This window comes from Lytechinus variegatus, chromosome 13 (genome assembly GCF_018143015.1).
Source record: "Lytechinus variegatus isolate NC3 chromosome 13, Lvar_3.0, whole genome shotgun sequence".
Taxonomy (NCBI): Eukaryota; Metazoa; Echinodermata; class Echinoidea; order Temnopleuroida; family Toxopneustidae; genus Lytechinus; species Lytechinus variegatus.
Window position 1 is genome coordinate 15,272,651 of NC_054752.1, and position 21,494 is coordinate 15,294,144.

A 21,494-nucleotide genomic window follows, 5' to 3' on the forward strand; every position below is an offset into this window, starting at 1 on the left:
CTATTTATGAAATTCAAGAAAAATCATTCTTTGTATTCCCCAGCTTACTATTAAGAATTCATTAGACTTTCATAAGGTGTTTTGACCTCTGAAAAACTACCATTTTATTCATGATGTTATATTCATTTGATTGAAATGATACCGCAATCGAAATCCCTTGAGATTTATATGCATTTTTATATTTTTATAATTTTTTTCCCATTTTGAATGCTGATTACTGCATTGTGCCAACTGGCAAGCATATTCTTTATTCAGTCATGCTATGGATATATATTTCTTGAGGATTGGCTAGCAAAAATAAATTGGTATTATCACTTTTTATTAATATTTTTTTTACTGTTATCCTTGATCTTTTTTCTAAAATTTGGTCAACATTAAAATTGTGATCATATATGTGATTTAGTAACACATATAATTCAGTTGAAAAAAAGGTAACTTATGCATAAAAAAAGGTAATTTACTACAGGGGGGGGGGTAAAGTATTGTAGATCTACAGTATAGTATTTTATGTCAACAGGTAGGCAATTTATTTGGCATTCTGAAACTAATTCATCGTGACCCTCTGGAGATACATGGATACATAGTTTACATAGCCCATTGAGGATTTGCCATACAAATTTGTATGTACACTAAATTGATATTGTGCCATCATTTTGGATGATTTCTCTTTTTTGTATAATTCATTTTATCCTCCGTCTGAGATATTTCCTCATTAAGGAATAGTGAAGAAAAAACAAATATAACAAGCTCGAATACCATACACTGGAGGACAACAAGTTAGTTATGGAGATTAATGAGGCCATACAATTTTTTTCCCTGAAAAATAGCCTCGGCGATGATGATCATTCTACAAATACCATGTCATAGATCATTTCTTTTTCATTGTATGGATTCTATCATTTGTTTTATAAGGCTTTTCTAAAATTTAATGAAAAATGTGTTTGCGTGGTTAGTTTGCTAGTTTGGGCGTACGTCAAGGAAAACTATAACTGAAACAAATATGATTTCACTGTAAGCAATATTTACATCTTACATGTAGCAACATTGTTTTAGAAGGCTTTTAGTATGATATCAAGTAAAAATATGTTTTGTGGTAAGTTTGCTTGTTTGGTCATGCATCAAGGAAAACTATGATTGTGGTAGCTGAAACAAATATGATTTCAATGTTAGCAATGTTCACTCCTTTTCTGTATATGACCATTGAATATGCCAAAATATTGGAAAGAAAATATTTGAAAACTTCTGGTAAATGTGGGTTATTACTCACTTCATGTTTAAATGAATGTATTTCATCAAAATTATTACACCTTTAGCACTCAGAATGTAACTGAATCAATATTGAATATGCTGGTATTTGAAATGGTGAATCGTGTTCTTTTTTTTTAAATGTAAATATGAACAATGGTTTATACAATATGAATTTGAGATTGAAAAAATAATCTCAGGCGCAAAACTGTGTTTATTCATCATGATGTTTAATGATTTTTGTTTTCTAAATTTGTTGATGGAAATTATCTTTTTTTGTACATGTAAATACTGTATATCAACATACATGGTTATTGAAAAATTCTAGTGCATTTATAAAATCAGGCTAAACCTTTTTAAAATTAAGAATGAGTTCATTGACAGAATTGCATTATAAATGTGCTTGAACTATATTGAAATCATAATTGTGAATAATTTTTATAACATAAACAAAGTTAATATGCATTCTGGTGATTACTTATTTGGGCATGAATCATTGATTATTAAATTGAAATATACTTACAAACACACAAACGATCTACTATTAACAAATATAACTTTCACAATTTATAAAGCAGATTTCTTGAATTGAAATGACAACCAAAGTATTTTGAAGCTACAATTTTTATTTTAGTTTTTATACACACTTGTTTGACATTTTACATGCATCTTTTTTTTTTGGTTCATTGTAGATTCCTGAAGATGTGAACAACATTGGTGGAGGAAATGGTCACAAGGTGACGGTTGGTCTGTCAGATGGATACTACATCGATGAGCCCCTTTACCCAGGTAAAAGTCCATAAGGTCAAAGGTTGTAGAGGTCAACAATCTAAAATGGTCACAAAGTGACGGTTGGTCTGTCAGATACTACATCGATGAGCCCCTTTACCCAGGTAAAAGTCCATAAGGTCAAAGGTTGTAGAGGTCAACAATCTAAAATGGTCACAAAGTGACGGTTGGTCTGTCAGATACTACATCGATGAGCCCCTTTACCCAGGTAAAAGGTCATAAGGTCAAAGGTTGTAGAGGTAAAAAAAATTGAAATCGTCAGAACGTGACGGTTGGTCTGTAGGATGGATACTTCACCGATGAGCCCCTTTACCTAGGTCAAAGGTTGTAGAGGTCAGTTAACTGAAATGGTCACAAGGTGACGGTTGGTCTGTCGGATGGATACTTCATTGACAAGCCCCTTAAGCCAGGTGAAAGGTCATATGGTCACATTTTGTAGAGGTCAGTACCATCATTACAACATCTCAGATCAATTAACCTTATTCCAACAGAAGTGGAAATAATGGTGAATAAGAGTTATTTATGAGTTATGCTGTAAACCATGTGTTAAATGGGCACTGGCTAGATCTGAAAGCCAAAGTAGTCATCCATGTAAATGGAATCTCTTGCCAAAATGCTCCCCAGGGAGTGAAGAAAGTCAATACATTGTGTGCTGCAAGTGCGAAGAAATGTTGTTCCAATGTAAAAAGAAGGGAATTTTTTTGCTGGTGAAGTAGACAGCATTTTTGAAATATTCAGTCTATTTACTTTGATATTCGATTCATGTAAATAGCATTAAGAAAACAAATGCTACCATTTAACATGACCTTACAAATTAGTCTTCAGACACAATATATGATACATTGTGTTGGTAGTGTTATTAAGCCTCGATTAATCCAGTGTAAAGAGTGATTAAAGTGGAATATCATCATTATACGTATTGTTGTTTTCAAGTTGTTATTGTTGTTTTTTTTCTGTAGGATCCCACTTGGTAAGGCGAACCATCTACCATTACCACAACATCCTGCTCAACAAAACGCTGGTTATGACCAATGCCTCTTTTATACTTCAACCACTGAAAAGTAAGTTTCTTTTCATTCACTCAAGGAGTGCACAACAGCAAGGGGCATTGGCTCTATTAATTCTCAATGTGGCATTTTTTCCTGTGCAGTCATATGTGACTTACCTCCTTCATATTCACAATCAGTGAATCAGCCAAAAATTATTTACGAGATTCTTAACCCTATCTAGGCCGGGGGGGGGGGCTCCGAGGCCCCCCCCCCTCAACGAGTCGCGCGATATTTGTGCCGCGCAATTTTTTTAACCGCGCCGCTCGCTGACTATTTACTTTAAAGTCTTGCGCAACTTTTGAGACCAATTTTGCATCACCCGGGTACGTGGTTCTGAAGTTACGCAACGTTATGTAAGTGCATGTCAGACCAAAAATTGCTCAAAAACGTGAATTCATGTACTAAGTCAATGTAAATTGTGTTTTCAACCAAAAATCATAAATGTATGATTATTTTTAGTTTTGCTGGCCTAAATGTATGTATTTTATGCTGTTTATGATCTTAGAAGAGTCCCCAACGAATTTCATTGAAAAAACAATGAAAAACAAAAGGTCCACAAAACAATGAAATACATAAGAAATTGCAAAAATAATATAATACATAAGAAATTGATCTGACATCACAATGTTTTTTTCATGTACACTTGCTAAGAACATCACAAAGAGTTTCTATGCCAAAAATTAGAACATTTGGAGCTTTATTTATGGAGTTAGAGGAAAAATGATGATTTCGCATACTAATTACGCATAAATTAGCATAATTACATAATAATGATTCGCATGAAATAAATTACTATACCATTTTGTAGATTATTATCCAGACAAACTGTGCGCCAATTTTTGGCGCGATCGCACGGTCAACGGCTGAGATCTCAAGGGGGGCCTGAGAGGCCCCCCCCCCCGCCATATGAACTCCCAAAATACCCCGGCCTAGATAGGGTTTAAGATGTGAAAGTGTGAAAATTTCAAAATGTGATTAGCCAAAACCCAAATGACTTTGATTGAATGTATAAGAATTTAGGGATTAATTGAAAGAAAAAGCAGAAAACATGTCTGAAGTTTATTAGGTTCACTGAAACTTGACAGCTACACTGTATGTATATTGTCAGGGGTGGAAATCTCTCTAAAAGGTAGGGGGGACAAATGACTGGAAAAATTGACAAGCAAACAAAAAAAGTATCACCCAAAATATAAGGTCATTTCGACCAACACCAATTTGACAAGCAAAAAAAAAAAAAGGAGGTTATCCCATCCAAAATACATGTTTTATTTCGATTTTGAATATTGTATTTTTTTCATGCAAAAGACCAAAAATAGTAAGGGGGACAATTGATATTGTGTCCCCCCTACTATTTTGGGTAGGGGGGACGCAACCCCCTTTCCCCCCTGGGATTTCCGCCCATGTATATTGTGCATGACCTATTAAAACAGTCTGCCGTCTGAGAGAACGGTCTGGATGATACTCTTGTGACGATACTGCAACAAATAACAGAAGATTTTTAAATATAAAGTTTGAATTTTCCTTTTTTTTTTATTACAGGAAATAATATACATAAATAAAACAAATAATGATCTTACATAAATCTCTTGAAGTGTCCGATGTAAAATCCCGAAGTGATGATGCTATATCCAAGTAATAATCCAAATGATAAAAATCCCAGTTGACTGGCGAAAATTCACAATGATGGCGATGATGAAACTGAGTTGAAGTCCGATGAATAATAAGAGTCACTGCAACGAGTTGAAATGTCCGTGAAGACGATGTTGATGATGATTAACAGTCAATTTCAGCAATCCATGGGTTGAAGCGTGTTCATTGAACAGGTTGATGATGTTGATGATCTCGATGAGAACTGATAATTTCTCAAAATAACTGCAAACAGTTCATTGATGCATAAACTGCTCTGATCTGATCTGGTGAAGTGATCTCATATGATGTGATGTGATCTCCTGCTCTCATATGATGTGATGGTGTGATCTAATATGATGTGATGATGTCCTTAAAGAAACTGCAGCTTTATATATACTAAATTTCAATAAATCTAGAAGCTTCTAAAAAATGTCACCACCATAGAAGGTTCTAGTCCCTTCTTCCAAAAGAACTTTCTCCTTTCAGGAGCAGTAAAAATCCAGAACACTCTTGAATGACCTCATTGAAATCAACAGTGTCAATAACATAGCTAAGCCTATTGTTCCTAATCTCTATTCAGAAATAACAATACAACTCCTTGGCCTTTTAAATAGGCAAGGCCTGCATAATAAAAAGACATTCTTGAATGTTCTTTACAATTCTTGGCTATCCTTAAAGGGAAATAACTAATAGATGAATGTAATTGCTTTTAAAATTCTTTTACAATTATTCTTATATGTAACACCTCCCCCACCGGGGAAAAGAAAGCTTTACCGTAGTAAAGGTTTCTTTAAGATTACTTTTTTTTTTAACTGTTCAAAGTCATCTTGATAAATCATTTACATTTATCGTGTACAAAAATATAGTACTTAACGAACATGTTAAAATAAATGAACATCAAAGATGTTTTCTTCAAATGACACACTTGGTCAAAATCATGAATAATTTCACTTTTTATACTCTTGATAGAGCATCAGCAATTACATTATTCTTTCCCTTTATGTGTACAATTTTCAAAGGAATGGTTGGAGCATTAGGCTCCATCTGTACAGTCTTTGATTCTTTGTTTTGAATTTCTCCAAAAACACAAGAGGATTGTGGTCTGTATAGACTGTAATCTCTCCATTGGTTAGATACACCTCAAACTGCTGAAGGGCTAGTACGAGACTCAGGGCCTCTTTTTCAATAGTTGAGTATTTCTTTTGAAACCGATTGAGTTTCTTAGAGAAGTAGCACACTGGTTTTTCGATGCCTTCTTCATCTTCTTGGAGCAATACTGCTCCTACTCCAACATCACATGCATCAATAGCTACTTTGAATGGCTTTGTGAAGTTTGGAGCTGCCAAAACAGGCTCATTCACCAAAATGGCCTTTAATTTCTCAAATGATCTTTGACATTCGTCAGACCAAACATACTTCACTTTTGCCTTCAGCAGGTTTGTCAGAGGACTAACCACTGTACTGAAATTTGGAACAAATTTCCTGTAGAAGCCACTCATACCTAAGAATCTGAGCAATTCTTTCTTAGTTGTGGGAATTGGGAAGTCTAAGATAGCTTGTATCTTGGCTTCTCTTGGTAGCACTTGCCCTTGACCAACCACATGACCAAGATATGTGACCTTTGCCTTGGCAAATTCACTTTTCATCAGATTCACTACTAGATTGGCTTTGTCCAGCCTGTCAAACAGTGCTCTCAAATGATTCAGATGATCATTCCAAGTATCACTGTATACTAGGATGTCGTCTATGTATACGACACAATTGTCAAGTCCGGCAATCACTTGATTTGTCAACCTTTGGAAGGTTGCTGGTGCATTTTTCATTCCAAAAGGCATGACTTTGCATTGAAACAAGCCTTCAGGTGTAACAAAGGCTGATATCTCTTTGGCTCGGTCAGTCAGTGGCACTTGCCAATATCCTTTAAGCAAGTCTATCTTTGTGATATAGGCAGAATTTCCAACCCTATCAATACAATCTTCTAACCTAGGAATTGGATACGAGTCAGTCTTAGTTACTGCATTTACCTTTCGGTAATCAATGCAAAATCTCTGAGAGCCGTCTGGCTTTGGAACCATTACAATGGGGAACTCCAACTACTCTGACTCGGTTCAATTATGTCATTATCTAACATAAACTGTATTTCCTTATTCACCATTTCCAACTTGCTTGGATTGAGCCTATAAGGATTCTGTTTGATAGGTCTTACATCACCTACGTCTACATCATGTACAGTTAAAGGTGTACGACCTGGTTTGTCTTTACACACATTTTCATATTTTCTTAACAGGCCAGATATATCATTTCTCTGATCTTCAGGCAGGAGTTTTAATGCCTCATCCATGTTTCCTAACATCTCTGAGTTAGACAACTTTACACCACATGGTTCGTTCTTAGATACATCTGTATAAGACAATTCATTATCTGTCTTTCCATAGCATTCTTCTTCATGTACATCTACATGCTTTTCTTCTTTAACCTGTGTTGTACCTATTGGCTGACTAGCCTCTCGCTCAAAGTATTCTTTTAACATGTTTACATGACAAACTCTTTGAGACTTTCTTCGATCAGGGGTACTGATCACATAGTTGACATCATTCAATTTCTTTTTGACTATGTAGGGACCACTAAACCTAGCTTTCAAGGGCTCACCTTGCAAAGGCAACAACACTAATACTTTGTCTCCAGGCTTGAAACTTCGCTCTTTTGCATTTTTGTCAGCTTGAGCTTTCATTTTTCCCTGCGACTCTTTCAAGTGTTCCTTAGCCACATCACAAGCTTTTGAGAGCCTTTCTCTAAACTTTGACACATAGTCTAGAAGGTTTACATCATCATCCTGAACCATAAACCTCTCTTTGATAAGCTTTAGAGGACCCCTAACCTCATGACCATAGACCAATTCAAATGGACTGAAACCTGTGGACTCATTCGGGAATCCCTAGTTGCAAACAGTAGGAATGAGATCCCTTTATCCCAGTCATCGGGATAGTCTTCACAATAAGCCCTAATCATGGTCTTCAAAGTCTGATGATAGCGTTCTAACGCTCCTTGGGACTGTGGGTGATAAGCAGAGGACTTGATCTGCTTTATTCCCAACTCCTTCATAACTTGCTGAAATATTCCTGACATGAAATTTGACCCTTGATCAGATTGAATTTCCTTGGGCAGACCATACCTAGTAAAAAACTGCACTAACGCCTGCACCACTGTCTTTGCAGTGATACTCCTCAAAGGTATCGCCTCTGGAAACCGTGTAGACAAGTCCATAATCGTCAGGAGAAATCTGTGACCCGACCTCGTTCTGGGTAAGGGTCCGACACAATCAACAAGAACCCTAGTAAAAGGTTCATCAAATGCAGGAATGGGTATCAATGGAGCAGGCTTGATAGAAGGCTGTGCCTTACCAATAATCTGACATGTGTGACACGTCTTACAGAAATGCACAACATCTTTGTGCATCTTAGGCCAATAGAAATGCCTCATAATTCTATCTTCTGTCTTCCGAATACCGACATGACCTGCCATAGGTAACTCATGAGCCATTTTCAGAATATCTGTGCGGTAACAAGGAGGAACTACAACCTGGTGAATTATACACCAATCTTCATCAGCTGGTCTCCGGGGAGGTCTCCATTTCCTCATCAAAATGTCATCTTTGACATAAAAGCACTCAGGAACCTTATCAGCCTCAGCCTCAGAACATGCTTTCTGTGACAAGCTTTTTAATTCTGGGTCTGCCTGTTGTGCCTGTACAAGGGAGGATTTACTAAACAAACTATCATTGTTAGCAACAGAGCCTTCAACACTATCCCCATTCAAATCCTTGAAAAAGGTTTCAGCTAACCAGACATCAGTACTCTCCTCTACATCAGCAGATTCCGCATCATCCTTTTCAGCTCTACGAGTCTGAGACCTAGTAACAACACAATCCGGGAAAATCCCTGGAAAATCTTCCTGCAACAATTCAGTTTCAGCTACCTCAACGGGCTTTTCCGAAACCACTGGAGATGCAACAACTTTATCTCCAGCCAAGTCGTTACCTAACAAGAAATCAACACCTTTCATGGGTAATTCTGGAACGACACCAACAGTCACAGGACCACTAACTAGGTCACACTTTAAGTCGACCTTATGCAAAGGAACCGACATGAAATTTGGGCCAATACCTTGAACTAAGACGTTGGCATTCTCTGAACTCTCCAGAGGAAGAGCCGAATCCCCTGGCACCATCAGGGACTGTGCAGCCCCTGTATCCCTAAGGATCACCACTGACCTACCAGCAGCACCAGTCGAACAAGGGGATACTTCACCATCATGCAAAAAACTTCTAAAAGTTTCATCAACCTGCTTGACTTTATCAGCAAATTCTAGAGAAACACTCTCAACATCTCGATTGGGCTCTGATGGAACAAACTCCATCGAGGGAACACTTGTTTGCTTGACAAAACCCATGTCTTTCTTAGTTTTGGTTGGCATTCCAACCAATTTCCAACATGATTCTTTCAAATGTCCCGATTTATGACAATGAGTACAAATTTTGGAACTACGACTCTCAGACCGTTTGGTTGATTCTGTGCCCCCACTAGCCTGATCCTTATTAGCGTCTTTGTCCTTGCTTGCATATTTTCCCTCACTAGGTTTATTGTGGGATTCAAATGACCCTTTACCTTTCTTTTCCAATAATTCTTGAAAGGAGGCCTATCTCCACTACCTTTATGTGTGACCTCAAATTCATCAGCTACTATGGCTGCTTTACTGACTTCAGTAACTCTATGGTCATCTAAGTGAGATTTAATGCCAAAAGGAAGACTCTTTTTGAATTCTTCTAGGAGGACAACTTCCCTAAGGTGAACAAAATCTTTGTCAACTTTCAGTGATCTGTACCACTTATCGAACATCATTTCTTGTTCCCAAGCAAATTCAACATACGTCTGGCCTGTTTGTCTTTGCATGTTCCTAAATTTATGTCTGTACGCTTCTGGTACCAACTCATATGCATTGAGAATTGTTTCTTTTACTGTAGCATAGTCACATGATTGCGTTTCAGAGAGTGAAGAATAGACTTTTGCAGCCTTTCCAACAAAAACGCTTTGAAGGAGAAGAGTCCAGTATTCCTCGGGCCAATTCAGTCTCTTGGCCACTTTTTCAAATGACACAAAATATGTATCAACTCCCTCTTCATCAAATTTTGGCACAAGGCGAATATTTTTCGCCACATCAAAGCCTTGGGGAGATTTATCTTTAACAGAGTTAGTATTAGTATTTGCATGAGCTAACTCCATTTCTTTCAACTTTAACTGGTACTCCAATCTCATTTTCTCCATTTCAATGTTTTCTCTGATTCTTTCCTTTTGAAGGTTTTCTTTGATTCTTTCCTTCTCAAGGTTTTCTTTGATTCTTTCCTTTTCCAATTCAATGTTTGCCAGTTGGATCTGAGCATCCTCTGACATATTGATAGAAGCTTCCAACTTCTCTGTAAGCTTCATGTGACTAGCTAATAAGTCAATTATCTCTGCCTTCTTTAAACCTGGGGCTAGAGATACACCCAAACGATCACAAACTGTTATCAAATCATCCTTCTTCAGTGACTTCAAATGATCATATGACAATTCTGTCATTGCAAGAAATTCTTCAACATCAAATGTAGCCATAGTGAATATACACAAATACAAGCACGTAATAACACAGTACAGTATATTCTAGAACTTTCCAAAATGTTTCCAATTCAAATTGGCTTTTGTTTCCTGAAAAACTGGTTTTAATTTCAAATTGGCTTTAAATTTGGTTTTCGTTTCAAATTGCCTTGGCTTGTACAAATTTGGTTTTCGTTTCCCGGACAACTGTTTTTTTGTTTCAAATTGGCTTGTACAAATTTGGCTTTCGTTTCCCGGACAAGCCCCCAAAATTATTTGTTACGATACTGCAACAAATAACAGAAGATTTTTAAATATAAAGTTTGAATTTTCCTTTTTTTTTATTACAGGAAATAATTATACATAAATAAAACAAATAATGATCTTACATAAATCTCTTGAAGTGTCCGATGTAAAATCCCGAAGTGATGATGCTATATCCAAGTAATAATCCAAATGATAAAAATCCCAGTTGACTGGCGAAAATTCACAATGATGGCGATGATGAAACTGAGGTTGAAGTCCGATGAATAATAAGAGTCACTGCAACGAGTTGAAATGTCCGTGAAGACGATGTTGATGATGATTAACAGTCAATTTCAGCAATCCATGGGTTGAAGCGTGTTCATTGAACAGGTTGATGATGTTGATGATCTCGATGAGAACTGATAATTTCTCAAAATAACTGCAAACAGTTCATTGATGCATAAACTGCTCTGATCTGATCTGGTGAAGTGATCTCATATGATGTGATGTGATCTCCTGCTCTCATATGATGTGATGGTGTGATCTAATATGATGTGATGATGTCCTTAAAGAAACTGCAGCTTTATATATACTAAATTTCAATAAATCTAGAAGCTTCTAAAAAATGTCACCACCATAGAAGGTTCTAGTCCCTTCTTCCAAAAGAACTTTCTCCTTTCAGGAGCAGTAAAAATCCAGAACACTCTTGAATGACCTCATTGAAATCAACAGTGTCAATAACATAGCTAAGCCTATTGTTCCTAATCTCTATTCAGAAATAACAATACAACTCCTTGGCCTTTTAAATAGGCAAGGCCTGCATAATAAAAAGACATTCTTGAATGTTCTTTACAATTCTTGGCTATCCTTAAAGGGAAATAACTAATAGATGAATGTAATTGCTTTTAAAATTCTTTTACAATTATTCTTATATGTAACAGTCTTAAATCTTGTGTGTTTCATTTGAGAAAACAATTTCATATTTCAACAGTGGGGAAAGGAAAAGTTACTCTTTTTGAAATTGAACAATCTCAATTCTGGTTTTGAAGCCCAATTCATCATTGAGGTTTAAAAAATACAAAGAATCTTGCCTAGTCTGCAGGCACAGACCCTGTTCGAAGCTTTTATCAAGAAGTGGGTCTTCACACAAGACTGGCACATGTAAAACTTCCCGTTTCAATTTTCTGAATGAGAGGTCATTGTATGTTGGGCATTCAGACTACTTTAAGCTAAATGCCAGTAGTTGCAGTAAACACTACTTTTGTAAGAAAGTCTGTAAAACCAGGCTTGATTGTCAGTATATCACTGAGGATCTAAATCTGGTACAGTTACATAAAGTGAACTTTGTGAAATCATAAAATCTAAGCTGAAATACATATGACAGTGTATTATTATTGCTGGAATAAAGACCCGACGGAAGTGACCGAATCCACGCTTGTATTGCCTATTTCTCAGCAATTACACTATTTCTTCCAGAATCCTTTGGCACATATTTTTTATTCATACAAACAGACACTTGGGTGGTCATTTTATAAGATTCTGTAAAAAGTCATTTTGAGATCATTTCCAGAACTGGAATTTACCTTTAATTCAAGTGAAGGGTTTGCACAGCAGACTAAATCTTCCTTTTTGTGTTATGCTACAGTTAGCTATGGTCACACCAACATAATTGACTCAAGACCAATCACAGCTATTGTGTTATTTTCAATGTCGCATAATTGGGCAGTCTGGAGTCACTTTTGTTCGTATAACTGTAGCATTATTGTTAGTTTAGGGCTGGATGGTTACATATTTTTTTACAAAGTCATGCCTATTTTTAGAGCATACCATACAGTATCGGTTGATCTTGTTATTCGTTTACTAAACTACTCATCTGCGTGACGTGGGTCTTTTGTTGATGCTAAGTGGGATACCTTTGTCTATATAGAGACTGCTCAATGAGATATGAAAGTGATCTCAATTAGTGTACAGACACAGACCCTAACGTTTTGTGCTTCAGGCAAGGAGGTCCTAATCGTCAAATTCGTAAAAATTGAAATATTGTATAATTCAAACAATAAAAAAACAAAAGAAATAGTGAGTGAGTGACATCAACGACTCTCTCATGTGGATGTAACTGGCTCGTTCATGTAACTATTTTGTTGAAAATAAGCGAAATTTTGAAATGTCATATCTTATTTTACATCCGATTTTGATGAAATTTTCAGCATTGTGCCTGTCTGGTTTTTCTCTTTTGATTCAAATCAACATTTTTTCTGAGGTGGACTTGACCTTTAAAGGTTTTTGTCTCACCTGCGAAGCAAAGTGAGACTATAGGCGCCGCTTTTCCGACGGCGGCGGCGGCGTCAACATCAAATCTTAACCTGAGGTTAAGTTTTTGAAATGACGTCATTACTTAGAAAGTATATGGACCTAGTTAATAAAACTTGGCCATAAGGTTAATCAAGTATTACTGAACATCCTGTTAGAATTTCATGTCACATGACCAAGGTCAAAGGTCATTTAGGGTCAATGAACTTAGACCATGTTGGAGGATTTAACATCGAAATCTTAACCTGAGGTTAAGTTTTTGAAATGTCATCATAACTTAGAAAATATATGGACCTAGTTCATGAAACTTGGACATAAGATTAATCAAGTATCACTGAACATCCTGCATGAGTTTCACGCCACATGACCAAGGTCAAAGGTCATTTAGGGTCAATGAACTTTGGCCGAATTGGGGATATCTGTTGAATTCCCATCATAACTTTGAAAGTTTATGGATCTGATTCATGAAACTTGGACATAATAGTAATCAAGCATCACTGAAAATTTTGTGCAAGTTTCAGATCACATGACCAAGGTCAAAGGTCAATGAACTTTGGCCGAATTGGGTGTATCTGTTAAATTACCATCATAACTTTGAAAGTTTATGGATCTGATTCATGAAACTTGTACATAAGAGTAATCAAGTATCACTGAACATCCTGTTCGAGTTTCAGGTCACATGATCAAGGTCAAAGGTCATGTAAGGTCAATGAACTTTGGCCATGTTGGGGTTTTTTGTTGAATAACCATCATATCTCTGTAAGTTTATTGGTCTAGTTCATAAAAAGTGGACATAAGAGTAACCATGTATCACTGAACATCTTGTGCGAGTTAGAGTAGTATTCAAAGTCAGCACTGCTGCTATATTGAACCGCGTGATGCAGGTGAGACGGCCAGAGGCATTCCACTTGTTTCATTGTGGTGTCCAATCTAACACGAAATCAACTCTTTCTATCTTTTTTGTTTGTTTTGTTTTTATTTTCCTTGCTCTCACACCTCGTCCTCCCTCCCTCCCTCTGAATCTCTTCTTTGTCCCCTTCCTCCTCATTTATGTCTTTCTGTGTCTCCTACTCTTCCCCTGTCTCTCTCTTTGTCTTCTCTCTTTATCACTCTCTATTCTTGCTCTTCTTTCTCTCCATACCCTCTCTCCCATTTTATTTCTCTCTTTCTCATTCTATCCCTCCCCTCTCCTTGAATATCTCTCCATCTCACCTTTTCTGATCTCCCTCAATACCCCTCCCCTTTTCTCTTTTTCCCTCCCTTTCTCTTTTTCGTCTTCTTTCTCTTTTCCCTCTTCTTTCTCTTGTTCCCTCTCTTCTTTCTCTACCCTCTCTTTCTCTTTTTCCCTTTCTTCTTTTTCTACCATATCTTTCTCTTTTTCCCTCTCTTTCTTTTTCACTCTCCCCTTTCTGTACCATCTCTTTCTCTTCCTCTCTGTACCCTCTCTTTATCTCATTCTTGCAGCCTGTAACCTGTACACCAACTGCTCAGGATGCCTGTCCATCAGGGAAGAGATTCGCTTTGATTGTGGCTGGTGCGGAAAGATCAAGAGATGCTCCAGCGGACTTGATAGGCACAGGCAAGATTGGATAGAGGCTGACTGCTCAGAAGAGGTAAAGATAAATACCTCTCATTTGAATAGGAGGGTGGGGAAGGAGGAGGAGGGGCTGTATTGGAAGTGGAGAAGGGGGGGGGTGCATTGGAAGTGGAGAAGGATGGGGGTCAAGCAATGTTCTGTGTGAAGCACTGCTCAAGTGGCCTGGATAGGCACAGGCAGGATTGGATAGAAGCTGACTGCTCAGAAGAGGTAAAGATGAATACCTCTCATTTGAATGGGAGGGTGGGGGCCGCATTGGAAGCGGAGAAGGATGGGGTGGTCAGCCAATGTTCTGTGTGAAGCACTGCTCCAGCGGACTTGATAGGTACAGGCAGGATTGGATAGAGGCTGACTACTCAGAAGAGGTAAAGATAAATACCTCTCATTTGAATTGGAGGGTGGGGAAGGAGGAGGGGGGCTGCATTGGAAGTGGAGAAGGAGGGGGGGGGGGGCGCATTGGAAGTGGAGAAGGATGGGGTGGTCAACCAATGTTTTGTGTGAAGCACTGCTCCAGTGGCCTGGATAGGCACAGGCAGGATTGGATAGAGGCTGACTGCTCAGAAGAGGTAAAGATAAATACCTCTAATGTGAATGGGAGGGTGGGAAACGAGAAGGAGGGGGGGGGGCTGCATTGGAAGTGGAGAAGGATGGGGTGGTCAACCAATGTTCTGTGTGAAGCACTGCTCCAGTGGCCTGGATAGGCACAGGCAGGATTGGATAGAGGCTGACTGCTCAGAAGAGGTAAAGATAAATACCTCTAATGTGAATTGGAGGTGGAGAGTGGAGGAGGAACTGCAGATGAGGAGGAATAGGAGACAGAGAGGAGAAGGGGTGGTAAGCTAGTAATATTCTGGGCCAAGTACTGCTATATAGCGGTTTAATTAGATATAGGCAGAATTGGAGAGGAGCTGACTGTTAGAAGTGGTAAAAAGAAACACCTCTAATGTGAATGGGGGGGGGGTGGGGAAGGGGGGGGGGAAAAGGGGAGGGGAGGAGGAACTGCAAGTGGGGAGGAATAGGGGAAGGGGAGGAGGAGGGGGGGGTAAGCTAGTAATATTCTGGGCCAAGTACTGCTATAGCGGTTTAATAGATATAGCAGGATTGGAGAGGAGCTGACTGTTAGAAGTGGTAAAGAGAAACACCTCTAATGTGAATGGGAGGGTGGGGAAGGGGGAGGGAGGAGGAACTGCAAGTGGGGAGGAATAGGGGAAGGAAAGGAGGAGGGGGGTGGTGAGCTAATATTTAGGGCCAAGCACTGCTATAGTGGTTTGATAGACATTGGCAGGTTTGGATAGAAGCTGACTACTCTGAAGTGGAAAGGAGAAGTATATCGTATGAAAAGGAGGTGGGAGGGGGGATAGAGGGGTCATAATATAATATTCTTGGCCAAGTACTGCTCTAGAGGATTTTTTTATAGACATAGACAGAATTGGATAAAGGCCGACTGCTCTGAAGTAATCAACCTTGTTTCACATTATAATGCAGAGAAAAACAAAACATATACACTGTATTACAAACATTTACTGAGTGTAAGATGTCATAGTTAATGTCCCTCATTTGCAAACCAGGAGGATATCTTACTGTCTTGTGATATGAAGCAAGTCTTAAAATTATTGTAACTTTTTCATTTGATGAAATTTTCATTATTATACTTGTTTGATTTTTTTTCTCTCTTTATTTCAAGTTATACTTCATCACTTATCTTTAAACCACTGAGTAAATGCAACTAAATGTTCTTCATGTTTTATAAAAGTATATTTTGTACAATTATCTTGCTTAGAATGGATATGTTTCTGTTTTTTTCAATGATTTGCAGGCTCAAGAGGAATGCTATAATCAAAGTAAGTAATTTTTGGCTTTTTAAAAAAATAAAAAAAATATATTAGATGCACCAGATACAATTTTAATTCATATATTAAAATATAGATATACATGTACTACCATTTTTTTGTGAAAACTATTCTCTTTGTAGTTGAACTGATTATTTTATTTCCATTCATGTCCTCATAAAGATACTTTGTAGAATATCTTTTGTCAACATTTTGAATTTCTTGATGAACAACTATTTGTACTGTGTAGGAATGCTTTCCTCAAATGTTTTCATTGTTGGGCATTGCAAGAAAATTAAAATCAATTGCCAGTTAATTGCAAATTACTATAATTTGCTGATCTGTTCCGTACAACAAGCAGTTAGAATAAATTTTCTCAAGTTACAATTGGTACATCAATTGTGAATGTATATTAGAAATTTGCAATTGATTACTAATATGCTTTTTACAACCAGCAATTTAATATCAATTTACTCTAGTTACAATTGAATTATCAATTGTAAATGTATATTAGAAATTTGCTATTGATTACTGATATGCTTTTTACAACCAGCAATTAAAAATCAATTTACTCTAGTTACAATTGAATTATCAATTGTAAATGTACATTAGAAATTTGCAATTGATCGCAAACATTTTCTTGCAACACCTTAGCATTAATCAATATCTGTAACCTCTTTCAAACAATTTCAACATGCCTAAAGAACACTAATTTGAGTAATTTAAATGTGCATGTAGAACACTGATACAATGATAGTACATGTAGTTGGCCCATGGGACTACAGATTAGTTTACATCTCAAATACAGAGAGGAACGCTACAGAGTGGATTGTTACAAGTATACCGACCCCATTGTACAAGCCAAGACCAACGCCGCTGGTTCTAGCCCGAACACCATGGCCACATGTCATGCCGGTACCAAGTATGCGATATCTCATCTGTCGTAGGGTGATCACCCTACTTTGGTTTATGCTTTTGATTACATTTTCCTGCATTTTGTTGGTTTGCGTTTGTTTTGTTGTAAAGTTTTCTTCCAGTTTTCAGTTAATTTTTATTTGGTTTTAGTTTGACTAATGAAAAGACAAGAGTAGTTGGCTATTTCCTCATGGAGGCACGATTGAGCAGATGTGCTGGAGCGATGTGCATGAAATTCTGTTAGGGGATTTTAGAACTATGGTCAAATACCAAGCTCCCACTGTCATGATTCGCACCACGATGGAAACTGCTGTCTTTCATGGAGTATTCGTAGGGATGTGCCAGATCTTATCAAATCTTGAAGTCAGTTGCGGCAATCATTGTGGCCCGAATTCACAAAGTTGGTTTGAAAACCATCGGTTGATCCCAAGGTTTACGCAGATTTCCTGTATAAATTACGCTTTTAATTGATATATCGCGTCTAATGAAAATTTTCCAGTACTGATGCGTGCTTTTGTCACAGTGCTCCAAATTGATGGCTGTAAACATGGTCATCCATGCTATTTTATTCAGGAGTCCATTGTTTTGAATCAATGATCTCACAGTTCAAAACAGTGGACTCATAAATAGAATAGTGTGTTCGCCATGGTAAATTTGGCGCAATGGCATCACCATTGAACATTTTTCAATATTCGTGGTAAGTTAAGCCTAATGATACAGGAAATGCATTTTGCCTCTGACGAAGATTCTGCTAGGATCGAAAGCTTAGGCCCCTTTTGACTCTCTAATTTACTCCATTGGCTCTTTTTTTAGATAAGCATTTTTCAGCAGCTTCTTTTTGCCTTTGATACAGGAAATGTGCATAAATCATGAGTTCAACCATTGGTTTTCATAACTACCTTTGTGAATTCGGGCCTTTGATTGTAGAATTTTTTTTTGGACAGCTCAAAAATGTTTGCAATCGGCCACAAATTGCCAACCGTAACGCAATCGCATAATAGTGGGAACAAGGTATTAGATTTAAGCTTTGGTCTCAAGTTGTGGTTTAATTATGGTTAGCCAATTGTTACTCAAGTCTAACAGTACTGATTCAATTTATCAGTTCATTTGACATTCAAATGATCCATAACTGTTTGAGGATGATAACTGAAATAGTTGTCATTGTATTTAAAGAGCTTTTTTTTTTTTTATTCAAGGATTTCATTTTTCAGGACTATCATTGTGATCGTTTTACTGCAGAGCTGGATTGATGATTTTGTTTTTTGATTTAAAATTGTCAAGTCATTGTATCTGATTTTGTTTTTATATTGATAGTAATATTTGGAGGATTTGTTTTATATTTCCAGTTATTTCATTACTATGTATTTGTTATTGATTTGCCCCTGCATTGTTGAAAAATTATGTGCCATCATCAAATTAGAATGGTGCAGTTGTTTATGCCTTTAAAGGATATTTACATGGATCAGAATTACTTTATGATATAAGGCACATATTAAACTAAGTGCTATTCAGGGAGGCTGATGGGCTTCAGGTGAAATTATAAAGGTTCCATTAATAGGGGTTTGCCAATGAATTGTAAGAAAGTATCACTGTCATTAGTTGCAAAATTGCCCCTATAGATTTTTGTTGAGTTTGAATGCCAATGCAAAGAAGTAGGAAAAAATGTCCTGCGAAGGAATATGTTGTCATTTTCTTGATAATAAGATAAATTGTTCAAACAATCCAAACATTTGAAATTAAAAACATTTAGAGATACAAGTTTATGTGTTATTTCGCAGCAGCAACCGTTACAAGCTCATCCACTGTGACACAGTTTGTATCAGTTACTTCATCACGGTCAACTGCTATGAAAAGAAGTATGCACCTCATTTTTATTTCCGTCACTCCGTAGTGGATCACCAACAAAATTTCACCTGCAAAATTTCGGGGCAATGGGTCAGTTCGGCACAATGCACTTTTTTTCCTGCCTTTCAAACATTCTTAAACCATTAACAGGCAAATTACTTGGAAGAAATTATTGAGTTGTGTATGTAACATAGTTTCAGAGTATATTTGTTTAATAATAAGTTGATATTAACAAAATCACCAACTGAAAAAATTAGATCGTGCACTAATTTCTTCTGACTCGATTTGGGGAATGCACTGCTTTTAAGCGTACCCAGACCCAGTTTTCAAACTCAAACTTCAAAAGCTCTTAAATGCTGCACCACGCAATACCATTTCTCAAAACATATCTCTTACATCATTGAATCTCTTCACTAGTTACAAGTCAAGGATCACTTCATAAGTTCATACATGTATTTATAGAAAATATTCGGGTATTTTAGCATCCACTTCGCAGACGCTTTCTCCAACATTCAGAATCTATTGATAATGCCTGTCAAATCACGATGGACAGATTAGAGGTCATTGTCGAAAGTTGGTGGACCAGGGGCCAGTAACACAAAACTTAGCAATGATCGTAGAACATTTTCCTATGATTGATTGCATTGACTACAATGTACAATCAATCGTAAAAATCAAGTGTACGATCAATCGCTAGCCTTTGTGTTACGGGACTCAGGACAGCAAATCGTCTTAAGATTCAGACCAGACAAATAATCGCAAATATGTTGTTTTTTTCCAGAGTCTAGCACGACACCGCTGTTTTGATTCACAGATTATTGTCAAAGGCTGCTTTGTCATCCATATTTGTTATTGTTCGAAATAGACATGAAATGAAATACTCCAAAATTTGCTTTGCCCAACAAATAATCGCAAATATGTTGTTTTTTGTCCAGAGTCTAGCGCAACACCGCTCTTTTGATTCACAGATTATTGTCAAAGGCTGCTATGTCATCCATATTTGTTATTGTTCGAAATAGACATGAAATGAAATACTCTGAAAATTTGCTTTGCCCAATTGATCGTGTGCCCGGCAGCCGCTGTGCAGCGCCAGATCGACCAGGCTCTATCCCTATAAAGGGCTTTTGACAAAGATGCTCAGGAGAAAATGTCTTGTGAAGTGACTGCTAAAATGCTTTATTTGCTCTTTGTCTTTCTCTCGATCAATGGTTCTGTTCCTCAGTACAGTGTTGATCTATATGTAGTTCACAAATACCTCTGTCAAATCTTCGTTTTTATCCATCTCTGGTTTTCCTGTTACTCCTATATCTACAAACGTCTGGGGTATAGGCTCTTGCTCTCTGGAAAGATCTCCCTTAGGTTATACAAGACCACTTTTCTTTACACATCATAAATAAATGTTACCTGAAAACCAGCCTAGGAACATCATGTTCTTAATGTCCTTGAGTCTTACCTGCTCTTTCTTGCTGGATATATATTTTCTTACTTTACTTCATTTTGCTCGAAACACTGTACTGAGTGTATTTGGTACATTTTTGCCCTTTTTACACAGGATTTTCTTAACCCCGGACTATCGCTAACCCCGTACTATCCTTAACCCCGTACTATTTTTTTTTTCCTTTTCACACATGCCAAATTGTTATTGCTAACCCCGGATAAGGGATGCTTGCTTTTTACACACGAAACTCGCTAACCCGGACTAGTGGTTTTTGTCGATCATTCGTAGTACAAGTGCTTCACTCGCAATTTCCTTAACCCCGTACTATTTAAGCTTAGCCCACTTTCGTTTTACACATGCGATCTTAACCCCGTACTATTGCTCTTAGCACCGCAATTGGTGGGATAACCCTGCTTTTTTGCAGGGCCAAATAATCCCGTACTATAGTGGGGTTAGCCCACTTTGCAAAAACGCTGTGTAAAACGAAAGTGGGCTAAGCTTAACCCCGTACTATAGGTGGGGCTAAATTGCCATTTAGCCCCACCAATAGTACGGGGTTAAGGAAATTTTAGCCTGTCTAAAAAGGGTATTTGAATTATTATCGTCAATATTACAATTTCAATGGGATTTTATTCATATCCCATCTACATTCAATGCATCCGTACTTAAATGCTACAAATCTCTTTCGTTCATTGTCTGACGATTCTTCCTCCACTTTTACCCTTTCCTGCGATTCTTTCAGTCGCTGCAAGAGATTCCAACCCAAGTGAGTGCTACACATGATCAAAGAAGACTATCAGCTACTTATGTATCTTCCTGTTTCATTCAGAAGCTTTAACCTTTCACCTATTCATGCTTTATTAATACTTTTATCATCATCGTCGTACATAACGCTTTTGCTTTTCATTAGGAACATATCTCTCTGCTATCAGGGCCCTGTCCTACAAATAGTTACAATGGATCCAATCAATA

At 37.4% G+C, this 21,494-nt stretch overlaps 1 protein-coding gene across 2 annotated transcripts in view; it reads left to right on the forward strand.

Moving 5' to 3' along the window:
* The window catches only part of LOC121426033 (plexin domain-containing protein 2-like), a 72,401-nt gene that overhangs the window by 44,351 nt on the left and 6,556 nt on the right, over positions 1-21,494 (forward strand). Inside the window, exons 8-12 of one of the 2 annotated variants that reach the window (XM_041622161.1) lie at positions 1,938-2,034; positions 2,994-3,095; positions 14,363-14,511; positions 16,312-16,336; positions 17,133-17,246. In XM_041622161.1, coding sequence (XP_041478095.1) covers positions 1,938-2,034; positions 2,994-3,095; positions 14,363-14,511; positions 16,312-16,336; positions 17,133-17,246 — 487 coding nt within the window. The remainder of the gene's footprint in view (positions 1-1,937; positions 2,035-2,993; positions 3,096-14,362; positions 14,512-16,311; positions 16,337-17,132; positions 17,247-21,494) is intronic. The other variant, XM_041622162.1, reaches the window with a different exon arrangement.